Source organism: Toxorhynchites rutilus, chromosome 2, assembly GCF_029784135.1.
Source record: "Toxorhynchites rutilus septentrionalis strain SRP chromosome 2, ASM2978413v1, whole genome shotgun sequence".
Classification (NCBI taxonomy): domain Eukaryota; kingdom Metazoa; phylum Arthropoda; class Insecta; order Diptera; family Culicidae; genus Toxorhynchites; species Toxorhynchites rutilus.
Genome location: NC_073745.1, coordinates 102,033,830 through 102,053,633, shown reverse-complemented (window position 1 = coordinate 102,053,633; position 19,804 = coordinate 102,033,830). Strand labels below are relative to the sequence as shown.

The following is a 19,804-nucleotide window of genomic DNA, read 5'->3' as shown; positions in this document are numbered from 1 at the left end:
AGTTATCACTTTCAAATTAATTTAATCGCCGATTCGCTTTGGTACAAGAAAAAATCCTGAAAAGGAATTTATATCAGCAAAATTCATCAAAATTTCATAAAATCAGCCCTAAATTTCATATTTTTATGTGTGAGTATTGTGTGTAGAAACGTAAATAATAGCATACCTCCGGTAACTGTCAATGCGGTGCGCCTGAGTGACAGCCGCTCGGCTACCGTTCGGGGCCCGCTTCGGGCGCGCCTCGTGCTTTACCTTCGCCGAGTCGCTGTTGCGATGTGCCGTTCGTAAATTAGTCGCAGTGTGTGGAGTGCGGGAAAAGGAACTGGGTCTCGCTGCGCGTGCCAGAAGTGAAGCCGTGAAGAAGAAGAAAAATTGCTCCGTGCAAAAGAAGACTAGGGATAAAATACGCGACTCTCTCTTTTTGTATTATTTTTTTATGATTTTCCATCCAAAAAAAAACAGTAGAGTATCCCTTTCCGTGTTTGTTTTCTCCGGCCAAGCCAGCAATCAATCGGTATATGATTATAGTTTTATGTTACTTTATTGATAAACCATAGAGTGTAGAGAGAATAAATTCCGTCATCATCCCGTGGTGAAGAATACAGTTGCAGCAGATCGACATCTACGGTTTGCTATAGTTTCATAAAATTCCGGTGAATTGCGAATTTCGAGGAAAAAAAAGAAAAACACTTGCCAAGTTTTCTAAAAAAAAGTGTGTTAAAAGTGCTGTGCACATTTTTTGTACTCCTAAAGTTGCAAGAAAAAGAGATACAAAAAAAAACGAGTCCAAGGCTGGCTCTGGATGAGTGAGCGAACTGTGCATTAGTGTGTGAGAGGAGAGCATAAGAAGGAAAAAGAAACTGTTCGGTGGAATTTCCCAACAATATTTTATAAGTTGCTGAAAAACGTACTTTTTTCCTCTACCTAGCAACAGATTGCTTAGTGGTCGGTATCAGCAAGCGAAAAGTAAGATTTCGTTCAATCTTGTTTTCCGGGTTTGGGGTAAATCAGTACATATTTCGAGGGACATTTGCATTGAGGGTAAAAATATTAAAGAATTACCGTTTTCTGCAGCGGGAGAAGGGCTGGAATCCGAATTTTCTGTATACGTGCGAATGTGTGTGCGTGTGGGTCTGCGTGTGTGTATAATCAATCATGAGCGAGCAGGCAATAAGTGTGACAAGTGAGCCCAAAAAGGGGTGAAGAAATAAAAAAGAGCAGATACAAAGAAGGTGAAATTAAGATGTTGATTCACGTTAAAAGGAAAAATTTTCACCATATGTGTACATGCTCTAGTGTCAGCGGATCGTGCGGGATCCTTGGAAGCTACCCCCTATTTTAATCGGTAGAACAAGGTAGAACAAGGTAGAGCAAGGAAATCATTCGATTCGTCGATCGTTTTGCTGTCGTGCTCGTGATTCTCACACATCTATATGGACTCATGGTTGCGCATGGTGGTGAAGGGGAAATGATCCTTCGCTGGACGCGAATTGCATAAAGATTTTTTGTAAAAAATATTCGCCAAAACGAGGAAAAACTCCTGCCGAACAAAGTATTAGCAGATTGCAGGCGAAAAAATAGTTTTCCTTTCATCTGAATGTACAACACACCACCACCTGGTTGGTTAGCCCCCCATATACACTCACACAATTCGGATGGCTCGCACACGCACACACAGGCGCACGTCTTCAGGCAAAAAGTAAGATTAAGAAAATCATTTACCATTTGCAGATTGCGAGCAGGAAAGAGAGGGAAAGCCTTTGTCGAAAAATCGTGAGTGATCGGGAAAGAATAGGAAAAAAAAAGTTGAAGGCAAATTGATACACAAAACGTGCGTGAATGTGTGAGTGTAGTTAAACGGTGATACAGTATCGTTGTGTGTGTACTACGACGATTCATACCCATACAGTGCCGAGCAAGTAGATATAAAAATATTTCATTGAATTTTTACGTGGCAAAAAAGGCAGCGAAACACCGACCGCACCGCGGCCACAGAGTAGCGCCCTCTCAGCGGCCGACCGCCATAGCACACACAGTTGTCTGCGAGTTGAACGTCGTCGTCGTCGTCGGAAGAGAGCAAGAAAAAAACAACAACAAATAGTTGCTATCAATTGAACACGGCAGCAGCAGCAACAGTAACGCAACAAGCAAACACACCGAGAGAAGAAGTAGAGCGCGGGGTGCCCATTTGGGGAGTGAGAAATAGCGAAGCAAAAGCGGCCAATACCGACGTTAACAGGCGGACGTTGTGCTTTGAGTGCTTTGGGCTGTGCGGATTGTGTTTAGTTGGTCTAATCGCACCCATCGCCAAGCGCCCAGACAACAACAGAGTAGTGGTGTGTATCGCGGGGGGAAGAAAAAAAAACCGAAACCGAAGGCACCATTCGGCCAAGAGTAGCGCTCGCCGTGTCTCAAGATGGCCGCCCTGTGTGCTGGGAGCTACGGACTGTCCCAGCAGCAGCCGCAGTATCCCAACAATGACAACAAGGAGCTGATCTTCGTCAAGCTGACCGATTCGGCGTTGCGGGCAATCGAGGAGTTCCAGCGGAATCAGGTGAGTGTTCTCCTTTTATTTTGTCTGACTTGTTTATCGATTGTATTGAAATTTTTGAGTTTCGTTTTGGTCTTATATCTCAATCTTATCTTTTGAATCTCTGTCGAGTGAATCAGAAGTGGTTCAATTGTTGACAAATGGAAGAATGGTGAAATTGTCATATTTCACAAAATACACCTTGTTTCATCAGCGCAATCGCAAGGGATATTGGTCCATCTAGCTCTAGCTCTAGCTAATCATTTCAACCGTCATCCTAATTTTTTGAAGACGATGAAACCCTGTAAATCACGGATGTTGTGTTCTCGTTGGAGGTACTGTAGGAACATAAGTTTCAAGTTGACCTTTTCATGGAACGTTTGTCGATGAACATATTGAGATACAAATGTTCTTGTAATCAAAATGTTTCTAGAATTCACAAGGGGAATTTCGAGATGCATGTTGAGACGAACCAGCCCAGGAGGCTGAAAGTCTCAAAAATAAAGAATAAAAAAAATCGAGATGCATGTCATGTTCTTGAAACACAAAATCAGGGTTTTCCAAAGTGATCGATATCGACCCCTTGGAGTTTCGGTGGGGTCGTCATAAACGAAAACTGATATCGGCGATCGATGAGGCCTAAAATACAACCTTATTAGTTAACGCAAATTCGCAAGATACTCTATGAGTTGTGTTGCGTGAACCAATTTGTTGAAAAAATGACTAATATTCCAGTAGACAGTATTATTGTAATTTATATTAATAAATATTGATTACTTTTGATATTTACTGAATGTTATGTATTGCTTCAGTTCTTTTACAACTGAAGTGCTAAGTGAGCCTAACAAAACAAACCGACGGAATAAATTTTATGTATATTTATTGATGAGAAAATGATGTCGAAATTACTCACTTAACCAACCGCACCTTCTCGTTTTTCTCACGCCATTCTTAATAGCTTTGAGACAAAAATATGGAAAAAAATACTGAAAGTACATCTTACTAAGGTGTATCGATAAATATCTTCAAACAATTTTTTCATCAAAAAATGTAATTATATTAAGAAAATTAAATATGCGTTACAAAAAAAATTTATATGTTTTCTGGCATTTCGAAATTAAAAAAAAAATAACTTTGAGACCCGCTTCTGTTCTAATTTCTATTTAAATGCGTTCGTATGCCGTTCGTATGTATGTGTCTTTTGCTACATGTGGTGCATTTTTTTCCTGAATGTTTAAGAGCATTGCGAAACACAAACATAATTTTTTTTCATCGTCTGCATTATTATTGTTATTTTCTTGAAATCGATTATTTTATTGTATTCGTGGTTTTCAATTGTAAGATTAGAATTCAAAAAATAATAATAATTTGGATGTTTTTAAGTGTTTTTCTCAATAATCCGAATGATCTTTCCACAGGGACTTTATTTTTTCTCACAGAGCTCTATCGTACTGCTGACTCCTATGAATTTGGTAAACCATCTAAATCCGATGTAAAGATAATCTCATATATTTCAAAACACGAGAAAAAAATCTTTGTACAGTGCAATGCTCTAAATATACCGTCAAAATTTAGACATATAAAAAACAAAGTTGAAATAAATTTCAGAGCAGTACTGGGATTCTAAATTCAAAATAAATTAAAAATGCCCAAAGGGCAAAAACATATTTTTTTTCGCGCAATCCTCTTAAAACTTCAAGAAAAAATACGCTACATGTGGCAAAACCATACGAATGTATTTAAATAAAAATTAGAGCAAAAGTGGATCTCAAAGTAATATTTCTTTCAAAATTTCGAAATGCCTGAAAATATATATAATTTTCTTTGTACCGCGAAAAACACTCTAAAAATTCTGAAAAAATCACATACACCTGAAATAGACGAAGGAAGAAATTTGAATACAAACTAGAGTAGTACCGAATCTCAGAATAAAAAAAATAATTCAAAATAAAAATAAAAATTAATTAAATTTTTTTTAATATTTAATTTTTTGATGAAGAAATTGTTTGAAAATATTGATCGATACACCTTAGTAAGAAGTACTTTCAGTATTTTTTTTTCATACTTTTGTCTCAAAACTATTGAGAATGGCGTGAAGGTGCATTTTTCACCATAGACCATATGGTGTACCATATGAGGACTCAAATATATGGTACTACTGCCAAAATGTTCTGTTTATTACTCTATACAATATTTTCCATACAGCTGGTGATTTGGTTTGTTTATTTATTTTATTTATTTAAATGTTTCACATGACGTAAGACAAAGTCTTTTTTCTGTCAATAACGATTTTTACAAAGCATTTACATAAGTTCTAGCAAACATTATTATTTTTAAAGGTTTATTAACCTAATCTCTGTTGAAATAATCTAGTGCAGCCTTTTTGTACAATGTTTCCGACTGTATTCGTTTAAGTTCCATGGGTTGCGCGTTCCAATAAACCACTCCTCTCACAAAAAATGACTCACCATATAAAGCAGAACGATGTGATGGGACCGCGAAGTTGAGCGAGCGACGTCCTTGGAGCAGCCTCAGCTTTCGGACAAGATTGAAGGGTTCATTACGGTGAATAATTCTCCACAGTTGCAGACATGTCCTCATTTCATAGAAACGACGGAAAGGACATCCGAGTAGATTCCTCTGAAGGTTCCGAACAGACGTGAAACGATTCAAATTGTATACGTAACGGCAACAATCATTTAAGGCAACTTCCAATTTTGACATCATAGCCATACTCATGCTAAGGTGGATGACATCACCAAGAATAAAGTGTGACAATATTAGCGACTTAAAAAGCAGGAGTTTCGTATGCTGAGGGAGATCTGACGTGGTTGCACGCAATGTACGTAGGCCAGCATACACTTTACCACATTGGGTGGATACTGCTTTGTCCCAGCTGAGATTCCTTTGAAAAATAATGCCCAGATTGTTCACGTGTTCTACAAACTGGATGTAATTCCCTTCGACGACAAGCGATGGATGATCTGAATCCATATACTGGTTAGTACCGAATAAAATCGCTTTGGTTTTTGTATGATTTATGCGTAACGAATTCCTTGAAGCCCAATTTACTACTCGTTGAAGATCATCGTTTAACCGCGCCACTGCAGTTGAAACGTCAGGATGAGAAAAGTACAGTTGCACATCATCTGCGAACATTTGGACTCGACAGTATCTCAATATTCCGGGTAGGTCATCAATGTATGTAGAGAACAACAAAGGTCCAAGCACTGATCCTTGCGGAACCCCAGAGGTAACGGAAACTGCAGCGGAAGAGATATGGTTACAATATACAATTTGCGTTCTCCCGGCCAAATACGACTTCATGAGGCCAACAGCAGATGATGAGAAATGGAAGCGCTCATGTAGCTTATGCAAGAGTCGACAATGAGATATTGTGTCGAAAGCTTTGCTGAAATCAATCAGCAGTAAAGCCACCTTATCCTTTCTGTCAATCAGTCCAGCAATATCGTCATAAACACGAAGCAACGCAGTTTTTACACCATGACCACGCCGGAAACCCGCTTGGTCATCATTTAGTAGATTCATCGATGTAAAATAGGTACTGATTTGTTGCTTCAGTACCTTCTCCAAAACCTTAGACAAAACACTCAACAAGCTGATAGGGCGGAGGTTTTCGACAGAGTTTAGATGTTTCTTCTTTCTCAGAGGGATTATTTTGGCGCACTTCCAAGCCTCCGGGAATGTCGATGTCTTAATGATCATGTTGTAGAGGTGCACAATGTGATCGATGATGAGTGGAAGAATTATTTTAAGAAATTTGGTGGGAATCTCGTCGGTTCCAACAGCATTTGACTTGACTTCACAAAACGCATTCAACACTTCGTGCGCTGCAATTTGTTGGAAAGAGAATCCACCGACAGGTTGTGGTCTTCGGGTTTCGTAACTGTCAGCATTGTCGATAGTGAATTGACCGGCAAAATGATGATTTATCATGTTTGGATCGAAAGAACAATCTTCTTGATCTTGCACCTTCCCAATACCAAGACCTCTCACCATCTTCCACAGGTTCATTGTTGAGCCAGCAACCACAATATTTCGATTGATGTGCTCCGATTTGACACGTCGAACAAGAGCATTTGTCCTATTTCTTAGCTGCGTATATATTTGCTTTTTTCCATCCTTATATTCCATGGGAGCAGTCCTCCAGTCACTATAAGCCATGTCTCTCTCTACGATTGCCTTACGTATAGCATCATTAAACCAAGTATTGTAATGCTGGCGATGTCGGACAGTCCGTAGTGGGATACACGAGTCATGGACGGACATAATACTACTGTTGAAGTATTCAGTAAGTTGATTGACGTCGTTAATATTGCGGAAGATGTCCCAAGAAATTCCATTGATGCTATCTCGCAGTAAATTTGGGTCGAAATTTACATAGTCTCGGTAGGTTTCCACGGAATGTTGATCAATAGCACACGTGTTGATGTTACACGAGCAGAAAATGAGATCGTGTTTAGACAGGCCAGGCACGGACACTTGTTGAAAGGTGGTTACTACATCTGGTCGGTTAGTGACAAGCAAGTCCAGTTGAGAGCAACCATCATCATAGAAATGAGTTGGCTCGGTGCCTAATACAGTCATGGTATACGTTGTGAATATTTCTTCTAGGCGTTCTTTTCTGGTACTTCTTCGTAACCAATCAGTGTTAAGATCTCCGGTAAGCACGCAATGCTCATAAGTTGATAATAAGGTTGCCAATTCACACTGCATAAAAGTTGAAACATCATTGTCCGGCGGGTTGTAGATCGCGGCGACCAACATTACAGCACCGCTTATTTTAAGCTCCACAGCCAGGCATTCCGTTTTGCATATCGACGAAGCAGTCAGATTCGTAGAATAAACCGTTTTGGAAAGGATATTTTCACGAATATAGATGGCAATTCCACCACCCCTTTTGTACGCCCGATCGTTCCGTACGAGACGGTAACCAGGTATAGAAACGGCTTGGTCAGGAATGGAATTATTTAGCCATGTTTCCGAGAAGCAAGCGACGGATACCTTGGAGTCATACAACATTAGTTTGACTTCTTCAAACTTACAGAATCGTCGTGCACAAAGACTTTGAACGTTGGCATGGCATATGTTGAATTTGTTTGCCTTGAGTATGGTGTTCATAACAACTCTGGGAATCGTGTGTAGTGAGAGTGTGTGATTACTTAAGGATGACATCAGGTAACGTGAGGGAAACAATGTACATGGATAGGCTGCATTCTAATGATAGTCTCCATACTTTACATATAGTTCCAGTATACAAACAAATTTCTTTAGTGCAAATTACATACAATCTCCACTTTAACAAACAATAACAAGTATACATGTAGCTCTAGTTAATTCAAATTTGCATTAATTGATCGATAGATGAAACTGACAGGTACGGACTATCAGCATTTTTCTTCACTTGTACAATTCCTAGTTTCGTCGAGACTGCGACCAGTTTATTTTCTCGACGCAACTTCAATGCAGCACGCTTTATTGTCCTCGCATTCACAGTTAAATTCTCGTTAATATAGATGCGACGATCCGATGAAATTCCGATGTGCCGCAGCTTCAAATTACGCTTAGCCAAGTACTTCGAGTAAAATTCATCCCTTAAGCATGTCACAGAAAATTGCAGTAGGATAAAACATTCATTGCCGTCAGAAAGATTTCTTGAACGTAGACGTTTACAGTGTATATGGGGCACCTTGTCTTTATCGAAGCCAATTTCTTCCGCAATACAATGTAAGTAATTACGTAGATTCTCGTTGGTGATATACGGGATACCTGCTGCAATCAATTCTGCTCTGTTCTCCAAACGCTGGACACTCTCAGTGGCATTATCGACTCGAGTGTTGAGTACCTTGCGCTCATTATCACAGGAAGTTTTCAATGAGTTGAAGTTCTGCTCCATCGCCATAATCTGCTTCTGAAGATCTTCTTTGATGTCGTCAAGTTTCGAGTTAAGCTCAGCTTTCGAGGCATCTATAAGCTGGTTTGTTTCGTCGAAACGTTTAGAGAGCATTGCAACTGCGCTTTCCAAGGTGCATCCAGAGCTACCTGCCGGACAGGCATAAAGCTTCTGGCTTCTAGTTGACATCGTTGTTTACGAACAGATGTAGACAGAAAAATAATCCCACAGTAGATCGTAATAGAATTTCACAGTAGACCGTAATAGGACAATGGATAAGTGCTGTCGGTGGTATTGAAAACTCTTTAAGCGTTCTTTCAGCATTCGATGATCAATATTTTATATCTGAGCACAGATGCACATATTAGAGAGTATAAAACTTTGTAATGTCCACACGCTATTTAAACTGCATAATTAACGCAATTTGATTCTACGGAAACGACGTTGTATACTTATAATACTGTTTGTTTTCAGCAGTCTATTCGCGCTTGTTGTGTGCTGCAGGCATAGTTGCCAGAATGAGGGCACTTTTTACTCCCCTACCCAGCCAGACCCTTTTAAAATATTAAAAAAATATTTTTTGTACCGCGCAACACTGAAAAAAACATATCTAGAAAAGCCGTAGGAACACATTTAAATATGAATTAGAGTAGTACTAAATCTCTAAATCCCAAAAAAAATTCTAAATTTCAATATTTCTTTTAGTACTTAAATTTTTTACAATTTTTTTTATAGTTTTCATTGATACACCGTAATAAGATGCACATTGAGTATTTTTTCAAATTTTTATCTCGAAGCTTTTGAGGATGGCGTGAAATAAACGAAAAAGCACGTTTTTCACTATAGGTCCTACGTCAAACCACATAAGGGTTCAAATAAACCGCTAAAATTTCTTATTTAATATCCTATACAATATTTGCCATACAGCTGGTGATTTGGTTTGGGGGCACTTTTTACTCCCTTACACGGCCAGGCCCTTTGGATGGTATTACTTCATTCAGGAAAACGGGTCTCTTGCTCAAAATAGTTTGAGAATCTCTGCACTAAATCAAACGTACAAGTACAATCCAACAGTCGACAACATTATAGTTCTAGTTCAGATAGATCAATTCTAGGCCAGCGAAGTTCTTAACATTAAATATATTTCTGGAATTGTTTTCCAATCAGATCGGAATCCATATCTTCCCAAACAGTGCTGGAAAATACGTCTGTCTATTTCTTGTGTGGGAAGATCAAAGATTCTCTCAAGTTGGTTAATTTTCGGAATTCGTACGACTTGAAGATGTCCTAGGACAAACCGGTGCCAGACGAAAACCGAGAATGTTTATTAATCAGACTCAATTACTTATTATCTAACGTTTACAGAGTCAAATTTCACCTTAAAATATAATTTACTAGCTGACCCGGCAAACTTTGTTCCGCCCAACATTTATTTTTCGCTATCACATTCACGTTTTTTAACTAAGCGCACGTTCATAGGTCCAATCGCAGAACTGTTCATTGGTTGATTTTCTAATCCACCCTTCAAAATTACCTTTTACCATTAAATTCCTAGTACAGGTCGGAATCGATTATATACAGACTCGATTATATGTGATTCGATTATATACAATTTTGGACTTATTATATAAAGTTTGAAAAAAAATATTTTTTTTCATTTAAAATATGAGTTGTTTCAAGAAAAAATATAATCTTTGAACGTTAAGGTGGAATTTAAGTGGCTATTATATGTACAGTGGGATAAAAATCGTGATTTTTGTTGGTTTTGCTTGAATTTTCACCAGGAATTGTTTATATCGATATTGCAGCGAAATTAAGAAAGATAGAAGATGAGTGTCAAAGAACAAATTGTAAAGTGGTTTGAGAACTTAAGTTTGATAGAAACAATAAAGTTTAATATGAATTTTCGGGATGAAATTGATAACCGCACATTAAAAATTACTAATATTGAAATTTTCTTTCACCAAAACAGTTATTTAAATCCACTAATTTAGATGCTTAAATAAAGGTAAAAAAAATGGATTACGCAGTGTACTTTTCAGTGTCGAGCCAGTTTGAGACAACAGAGTCCGGAACAAAAAAAAAGTTTTATAACTCTGTCATTGTTGAAATTCGAACATATGCGTACAAGCATTTTTTTCATCAAATCTCCTTCTGTGAAATTCTGGAAAACAATATTTTTTCATGTGAGAAAGGTGTTTTCTGACTTTAAGGGGATATATCAAAAATCAAATTCTTCTTTTATTTTCAATAAACAAAACATATATGCAAAAAGAATTAATAAAAAAGGGGGGTATATCTGTGGTATAACCGCAAGGGTGATATAGGACTATCGTTAATTTAGTGATCATTTGTTTTTAGTTGCATCTGAATCAATTCTGAATGAATGAATAAATGGATATTTGGGGGACTAGATATAAAAAATAGAGCGTTGCGTTGAAGGAACGATATTCATCAAAAGAAGCAATCACACGAAAGTTGTATAATACATACTACATTGCTTGTATTGTGATATGATTTGTATTCCATTTCCAATAGACAAAATATCTGTTGCATCAAATCAGTCTACATAATTTTTGCGTTCGCTCAACATTTCTCACAAGACTCATTTCTCGTTTGAGATATTGTTGAGTAAACATCGTTTGCCAGTCATTCCATCTCTAATAAATTTCCGAAAGACGTGGTCTCACGTTGATCACACTTGATTGAAAAATCACAAAACCAAATGTATTTGGTCGCAGTATCATATGGATAGAAAACATAATAAGCTCTTTCGCTTGAATGTAATTTTTAATTCAAAGGGAACTGGCAGATTTTTTTTCAGCAACGATAGCATCTTTCCAGATACTCCTCGATACTCGAAGCCCACCAGTGGTTAATGGTAATTCGATAACCACCTGTCAATTGCACTTGATTGAAGAATCACGAAACCAAATGTATTTGGTTGCAGTGTTATATGGATAGAAAACATTAAAATAAACTCTTTCGCATGAATGTATTTTTGAATTCCAAGGGAACTGGTTGATTATTTTTCAGCAACGATGACATCTTTCCGGAACCTTCTCGATGCTGGATGGCAACCAAACGAAAATAGTTCCGAGCGTGTATGTGTGTGTGGTGGCTGCTCCGATGTCTCAAGCGGAACCGTTTGTGGCATCACTTTCCTCCTGATGGATTCCCTTCAGGCCTAAGGTGCACAAACAGGCTCTTGGTGACACCGTTTCCCACAACAGTGACAACATGCTCCAATCGCTGTTCAATTATAACTGAGTGTTTATCATACCGTTTCGTTCGATTGTTTAGGAGCTATTAACGCTCAAAATCTCGGTCTCAGGCGTAACGCTTTCGTTTTCGAAACATTGATCTTACACCCCGGTATAGAAATGAAAGACATAGTCCTACGTCAAATTTTTTTTTGACTCGATTATATACAAGATTTGATTATATACAGTGAAAAGAAAGCGGAGACTGTATAAAATCGAGTCCGCGCTGTACTTCTTCCAAAACTCGTCATTATAAGATCAGATTATATTCAGACACAATTCTCGTTCAAGATTTTTCAACCACTTGCAAATAACATGTTTCTCCGTTACATGAAATAAATGTTTGATACAGAAAATTTGATAGAATAAAGACAACCTTAAAGCGGACAATTCCTTTCTCGAATTTTGCTCTTTTCAACACATTCGGTGTTCAATTTTTATTTATATACATAGAAGAAGATATACACTGCGTTTCACAACTATAGAACCACTCATTTTTTTCCAGTTTCCAGAGATATGTAAGGAGCCGGTTGAATTGTAGTATATAGTGTACGATATTATAACTATCTTCATTTAAAAAACTGGCCATTTGAACTATATTGTTGTGTTCAGGCGCGAAACATTCAAAAAACTAAAATTCTAGTGTTTAACTATAGAACCAGATGGAAAAATTCTCACTTCTTTACTAAATTAACGTCAATTTAATGTGAATTGCGATAAGTTTCTAATTCGTAGGTCATCTTTAGTTCCCAATCAGTTCAAATAACCCATTCTGAGTGGTTTCGACTAAGCTGCGCCATGTTTTAGTGTGTGTGTTCTACACAGAGGATGTTGCTCGTTTTAGCTCTTCTAATCACTCATACTGCTCGTAAACTGCATTTACTATTCGTAAGATCACTTCTCTTCTCATAAGTTCTTGATAGGGTTTTGATGTGGTAAACAAGCTGACCAGTCCAGAATATGAAGCCCTTATTCTATAAACCATGCCATGACTTTCCGGATTTTATGAATTCATGTCTAATTATCCACTTATCACGATGTTTTTGATGCAAACACAGAAGTAAATGATTCTGAAATACTTCATTGCACTTCTGACTGTACATTGGTGTTGATAAAAAGCTATCAGAACCAGGCCGTTTTGAAAATATTTTCCTCAAACCGTGAAACTTCCTCTTGCAAAGTTACGAGTTGAAATATTACATGACATGTTCCGTAAGTCCTTCCAGTATAAAGAAATTCTTTTCAAATTGGGTTTCTTTTATCGGAAAAGTTCTCCTGAAATAGTGAAACCCATGGGATTAGCTTCCACATTAGTTTTTGGACCCGCAGCTTTGAATATGGAATTTTTATGGTTTGGGGAGATTTTTCTCAAGTAGGCTTGGTTTGGGTAGCTTATCATCAAAACAAATGAACAGTCAGAAATGCAACGAAGTACTTCAGAATCATTTACTGCTGTTTTACATCAAAAACAATGTGATAATTGAGTTATTTGACATCAATTCATAAAATCCGGAAAGTCATGACATGGTTTGATGAATAAGGGCTTCAGATTTTGGACTGGTCAGCATGTTTACCAAATCAAAACCCTGCCAAGAACTTATGAGGAGTGATCGTACGAATAGTAGATGCAGTTTACAAGCAGTATGAGTGATTAGAAGAGCTCAAACGAGTAATATCCTCTGCGTAGAATAAGATACACACTAAAACATGGCGCAGCTTAGTCGAAACCACCCAGAAAGGGTTATTTGAACTGATTGGGAACTAAAGTTGACCTACGAATCAGAAACTTGTTGTAATTCATGTGAAGTTGACGTTAATTTTGTAAAGGAGTGAGAGTTTTTCCATCTGGTTCTATAGTTATGAAACACTTTAATTCTAGTTTTTTGAATGTTTCACGCCTGAACACAATAATAAAGTTAAAATGGCCAGTCTTTTAAATGAAGGTAGTTGTTATATCCTACACTATATACTTCAATTTAACCGACTTCTTACATATCTCTGGAAACTCAGAAAAAATGAGTGGTTCTATAGTTGTGAAACGCAGTGTAGGAGTGCGTTTTAGCACATTAATATTTTTTTTAAATGTCATGTTTGGTTGGAATATGTATGGTTGAAATGTTTATAATTTTTACGGAACCCCCTCTCCATTTCAGAGGAGGGAGGGTTGTCATACCATCATAGAAACATTTCTCATATTCGAAACCTTCACATGCCACATTTGGCTCCATTTGATTGATTAGTTTTCGAGTTATGCAGGAATTTATGTTTCATTTCTATGACACGACCCCCCCCCACCTTTTTTTCGATTTATGCAGGAATTTGTGTGGCAGTCCCCCTTAGAGCGGAGGGTGGAGTGTCGATTCACCATAGAAACGTCTCGTGCCCCCTGAAACCTCCATATGCCTAATTTGGTTTTATTTGCTTGATTAATTCTCGAGTGATGCAAAAATTTGTGTTTTTTTTTGTATGGCAGTATGGATAGAAAATCGAGTTATTTGATGCTGAGACATCATTTAATGAATGTGAATGAGAACGCAAATTTTCCCATGCTGTTCTATAATTTCAATTACGAACAAGTTGCTCCAATTTTCTAATGTTTTTGGGTAACGCGTTGGAAAAGCAAGCGTAAACAAAAGGACGAATGCTTTTGTTATCTTCTTCCTGGAGTAATTAGATGTGTAATCCTGTTACGCCGCCACTAAGAGAAAAATGCAAAAATCACAATGACTCATTTGAACACGTGAAATGCTTTTCCTGCCTGCTACTCACAATCTGTCGGTTCAAATCGGCTCGCAACAATAGCCATTATGTGTTTATGCTTCCGAAGCAGTGCGTCCATCACCTCTACCTCTCACCGTGTTTCACATCTACTCCTGCAGGTTATGAAACTACCTTCACGCGGTCTTTAAATATTCTTCTTTTGCTTATCTCTCTGTCAGTAGTAGTCTATTGGAATGTTGTCCTGTGCATTTTTGTTTCGTGTCGTTTCTGGTTAGTGGCCTCTACACAGTTTCGATCACGCCTGTCGCCCCGAGCCATTGTTTTGGAATAAGCAATTAATTTTCGATAACCGATGCGTCTCTCCTCGTCTCGACCAATACAGAAAAGCATACAATCTGAAAAACGAAACAATTAGATTAGGGGCTGTGATGAGATGGATTCCCCATAGAGGCGAATGAACTGCAAAGTTTAAAGCCTCTTAAAAACAAAAAAAGAAGAAGATGGATTCCCCTCCGTTTCCCATACCCCGGATCGCTCACACAATACTTTTAGTGAAAACCAAAACTTTTATTTTCGTTGTGTTCCCCTGTAATTTTTCTTACTGTCGCGCTGGTCGTCTCGGATAGCATGGAACAAAAAATAACACTACCTCTTCTGACACATGACAATTCAAAGACACAGCATCGCAGCATCGAAAAAAAATAGTATAGACTTGCTTTCGCGATTGTCTCGGAGAGTGCACACGAATACAATCCACAGCGGCTGCGATACGCGCAACCTACCTGTAGTGTTGTGACAGATAAGAAAAACCTTTTTGCACCCATGTGTGTGCTGCCACTGTTGCGCGTTGGCCCCAAACGCACACACACCACCAACCAACTACAGATGTTCTGCGATTCGATACCCTCGGCACGTAAACACACACAGCACACGCGCTGAGTGTGTGTGTGTGTTTGTTTACGGACGTCGAGACAGCACCGTCATCCGTTCGAATAGACACAGCTAGATGAAGTGCAAAATAACAACAACAACAACGCACACCATGTCAAAAATCTCTCTATTGGTTGCGGACCGTTTTGCTCGAAGAGGAAATAGTGACTCGAGCGAGTGAGGGAGAGAGAGAGCACTTTTGGATCGACATCGACTTGACTTTGCAAACCGATACCACCTCCCCCCGCTAAGCGCTTCGTCATCATCCAGCATTGCTGCTGCATGTAGGAAAATTTCCACTCACTTTTGATGGAATTTGTTTTTTTATTCACCTTTGCGCTGCTATGCACATTTATACCACCACCGTCGTGTAGTCATTGGTCTTTTCTGCGCTAACCCGCCGAACGTGAAATGTCGTCTGTTGCGCGAACGCGGCGCTTCGTTTCCGAAGCTGGAATCCACGGGAAGCTTTTCCTTCAAATATGCTAGCGATTGTTATCATCCCTTAATAACATAATTGATTACGGTGATAATTGTTCCGAATTATTTTAGTTTCCCCCTCTCACGCCTCTCAAACATTGCGAATTCTTTTCAATGACGCCCGGTTCATTCAAAATCGTTCTGTCAAATATGAGGGGCACAAAATTGAAAGGGGTGTATGTGACGTAATCGAATTCTCTACATCGGCTCTCTGTTTTGATCATAACTTAGCTGTAAACGCATTCCCAGCTGTTGACAATATGGAAGATAGGTCAGAACCTCATCATACAAATCTTCCATACAAATGAAACAGAAAATTCTACATTACTCTGGAATTAATCAAGTAAATGAAACGAAATTTGGCATATGAAGGTTTAAGGTTGCAATAAATATTTTTATGGTGGTTAGATACTCCACCCCTCTCTTAGAAGGGGCTGCCATACAAATAAAACACAAATTTCTGCATTACACGAGTATTAATCAAGCAAATGAAACCAAATTTGCCCTCCTCTCTAAGGGGAGGGCTGCCAGACAAATGCCAGACTAGGAATTTTATAGTAAAAGGTAAATCCAATGGGGTCGATTTAAAGATCAATCAGTTCTGCGATTGGACCCATGAACTTGCTCATAGTAGGAAAACGTGAATGTTTGAAGGTATTGATAACAAAAAACAAAATTTTTGGCGGGACGAAGTTTGCCGTTTCAGCTAGTGTGTTTTATTATCTACAAATGAGAGCCATGAGTACCAAAAAGATCTGCCCAGGGAGTCCGCGAAGTGCTTGCATATATAATATTTTGTCTTGAAACACCGTGCAAGGTCAAATCGACTATATGTCTTACGGAAATCAACAGTTTGCAATCCAACTCAAAGAAACTCCGAATTCCAGCTCCTGTGCGTAACTGATGATTATATAATGAATTTTTAATTCTTTCAAAATCCATTGACACAAGTTTCTCGCTGAGGTTCATTGTATGGTTCATCAAAATGACATTGTCAGTAAGACCCTGCCGGTACGATTGTATTGTTTGTTTTTCATATCTTTGTTTGAAGGGCTCAGCCACTGGCTGATCTTTTCTACACTGCAGCTGTAAGCGTCTTCCCCATACTGCCATGTACTGTTGGGAACAAGGTAATGCGCTCATCCGTATTTCTCAGTTTCAGGACAAGATTAAACCGTGAAACCGTTCGCTTACCTTGTAGATATTTTTGAATATTTTTGGATTCATCAAACCTGAAGCTATAGAGCAAGTGTCTTGGAGTCTGAAAAGTTGTTCAAGCTTTTGTGGATATGTTTAGGGATTGACGCTCAAAACTCAGTTTTGGAACTGTTCCCATGTGCGAGAGGCTCCGCGGAATGTCTGACAAAGAAGAAATAAAAATTTTAATTTCCAGAGTCAATGAGTTGACTAATACTTCAAATCTCCTCATTTAATGTTAAAAAAAAGTCGGGATTCAAAATACATCGGGAAAAAGTCGGAAATTGTTCCACGAAGTCGGGATTTTTTTCGCGCCGTGTTTTTTTTTCGGCTCTCTCAAAAGTTACTGCATGTGTTTTAGCGAATTACGACTTTCTCAGCAGTGTGAATCTTTGTTTATCAAAAAATCCTGTCAGCTAGATAAGGAAACAAGAGAAGAATAAGCTTAAGGAAAGGCATCCACACTTTAAACGGAGTTTTGCATTAGTTTTCCGGTCAAAGATGTACGAGATTGTCGCACATGCTATGGAATATAGGCTGCTGGAACTAAAATTGATTTTTTGTGTTACGGCAGCATCGACAGGTAAAAAAAAAATTCGTGAATGTCAGACAGAGGCACCGATGGTTCCTTTTCTTTTCGATGACCTAACGGGACTTGTGAGACCTGTTATGGAGAAAATATTAAATCCGAACGACTGGAAGTAAAATCTAAATCACCTCACATGAACCATTCTACTGCTACCTGGAAGTATTAAAATTGGATTTACAACGAAATCCGCAATCCGCAATACAAGCAAGGAATTCCGCAAAATTTCTGATGAATGTGTCCTAATATTTCGTACCAGCTATCGTGAGTTCCAAGGTGGATTTTTGAAAAAATTGTTCATACAATCCCCTTTGACATATCGCACTCGTTACCTAACGTGTATTAACCCGGATGTGATTTTCAACATTCCGGATATAGCGAAGAAACGGACGGAGTTATGCTTGGAAGTGTTAGTCGATAAACAAAATTTGCCCGGCGTTTGTGCAGATAAAATAAAGAATGAGTATGGACAATTGTGTCCAACGCTGGAATGCTGGAATTGTACTATCTGCATATCAAATAAAAGATCAAAGATTGCATAACTTTTGGATGAAAATTATCGCTCAGTCGCAGAAGGAGCTTCCAATTTTGATCTTGTTTGTGAAAAAAGTTCTGAACATATCGCATGGCAAAGCATCATTGAAAAGAGAGGATTTTCTTCGAAAAGCACGAACGAGGCTAGAAACTCGAAGATGTTGGTTGACACCCAGAGAGATGCAGTCTTGATGGTAGAGAAAATTAAATGCTCAAAAAGTGTTGAAAGTTGAACTGGATTTGTAATCCTTTCTCTCATGGTTTTCTTATGGCATCCAATAGAAACATTCGTATCATTGAAAAAATAGTAGTTGATAGTTGAAATGTAGATCCAGCATACGGGTCGAACATGTCCTTAAAATAAATCAAGGCTCTGGGGTAAAAATGGGACGCATTTTAAAGAAAAAGGAGTCAGATTCTGGGTCATTAAAAATGCTACTTACTTTGTGTTATTTGTTTCATCTCGTCTCATATGCTCCTATTCCTGCTAAGCATTTTTATTCAGCGTTTTTTTTTAACAAGATAGATTTTCTGCGTAATTTTATTATGGATTTTAGGGTCAACTCAGGAACTGATCATAGAAGGTATCTGGGAAAGGCTCGGAATATGTTTGGATGTGACCAATGAAGTTCTGGTCAGTTACTTTAATAAATGAAACTTTTTGAATTCAGAGTAAGTAGAGGTGGGATGGATCTGATATGTTTGAAAGCGATTCAGGTCCAGATACATATATTCCAGAAACAATTCCGTCCGTATCTCCTGAATCCAATATCCAAGCAAAAATCTGTTGCTGAGATACACACCGTCCAATGTTTTGTCACATGCCGAACTTGGAAACATAAAGTGAAAAAACATTTGAAATTCGGGTTTCAAAAATCAATTTTTAACTAACGAAACGACACAATATTATGAAATTTAATTTCTGTGAGTCGGGAATTCCATGAAATCATGCGGAAAAAAGTCGGGAAAAATGCGGGAATTCAAAAACTGAAATTGGGTGGCCACCCTGCCTATGTGAAGTCTCTGGCTTACGCCGCTAAGCCACAGATGATTGACGCCGCGGAAGGCACCATTCGTCACGTTGCTACTGCTTGCTGCAAAAAGTGATCAAAAATTGGGCTTCCTCAGAATAGAAAGGAAGGAACTATTTAACTGTGCCTCATTCAAATTTCATTTTGTCTCTAAAAAAACATATAGAATTTAGCTAATTTAGAACTATAGAATAATAGAAGCTTGCAATAGTTGCCGAAATCTGGATGGAGATCCAGCAGATATTTTTTTTATATAAAGACAAAGGTGATGATGACTCACCTCATACCCCTACAAAGGTTTGAACAGGTCGATTTATTTTATAGATAGTATTTATGTTTGCATTAAAGTTAAGAGACCAGCATTATAAAACAAAACAAAAACGAACTGACTCTGTTGCAGGCATGAATTTCTATTAATCGAACATTATGAATTGGAGAAAACTGTAAAAAAACAATGCTTTTATCCGTATCGACATTGACATAATCATAGTCTCAACTTCAGGTCCAAAGCTTTCCCAAGGCCTGTCAAGAAAATTTCCAACCCGGGAAGATCCTTGACTTATTGGGAATTTAACCCAATATCTAAAAGTGTCAACTAAGAACATACTAGAGATCTGC

The 19,804-nt window shown here is 38.2% G+C and overlaps 1 protein-coding gene and 1 long non-coding RNA gene across 8 annotated transcripts in view; one reads left to right on the top strand and one right to left on the bottom strand.

The window, feature by feature from the left end:
* Positions 1–304: 304 nt before the first annotated feature.
* The window catches only part of LOC129769711 (RNA polymerase II elongation factor Ell), a 198,333-nt gene continuing 178,833 nt past the window's right edge, over positions 305–19,804 (top strand). For 4 of the 7 annotated variants that reach the window (XM_055772140.1, XM_055772139.1, XM_055772138.1 and 1 more), the window contains exons 1-2: positions 305–966; positions 1,732–2,554. In XM_055772140.1, coding sequence (XP_055628115.1) covers positions 2,417–2,554 — 138 coding nt within the window. In that variant the 5' untranslated portion in view covers positions 305–966; positions 1,732–2,416. The remainder of the gene's footprint in view (positions 967–1,731; positions 2,555–19,804) is intronic. The other 3 variants (XM_055772135.1, XM_055772136.1, XM_055772134.1) reach the window with 3 other exon arrangements.
* Positions 14,288–15,089, bottom strand: LOC129769712 (uncharacterized). Its single transcript, XR_008741948.1, has 3 exons — positions 15,031–15,089; positions 14,477–14,823; positions 14,288–14,405 (listed from the first exon to the last, which is right to left on the bottom strand). It is a non-coding gene; the product is annotated as an uncharacterized LOC129769712 (long non-coding RNA).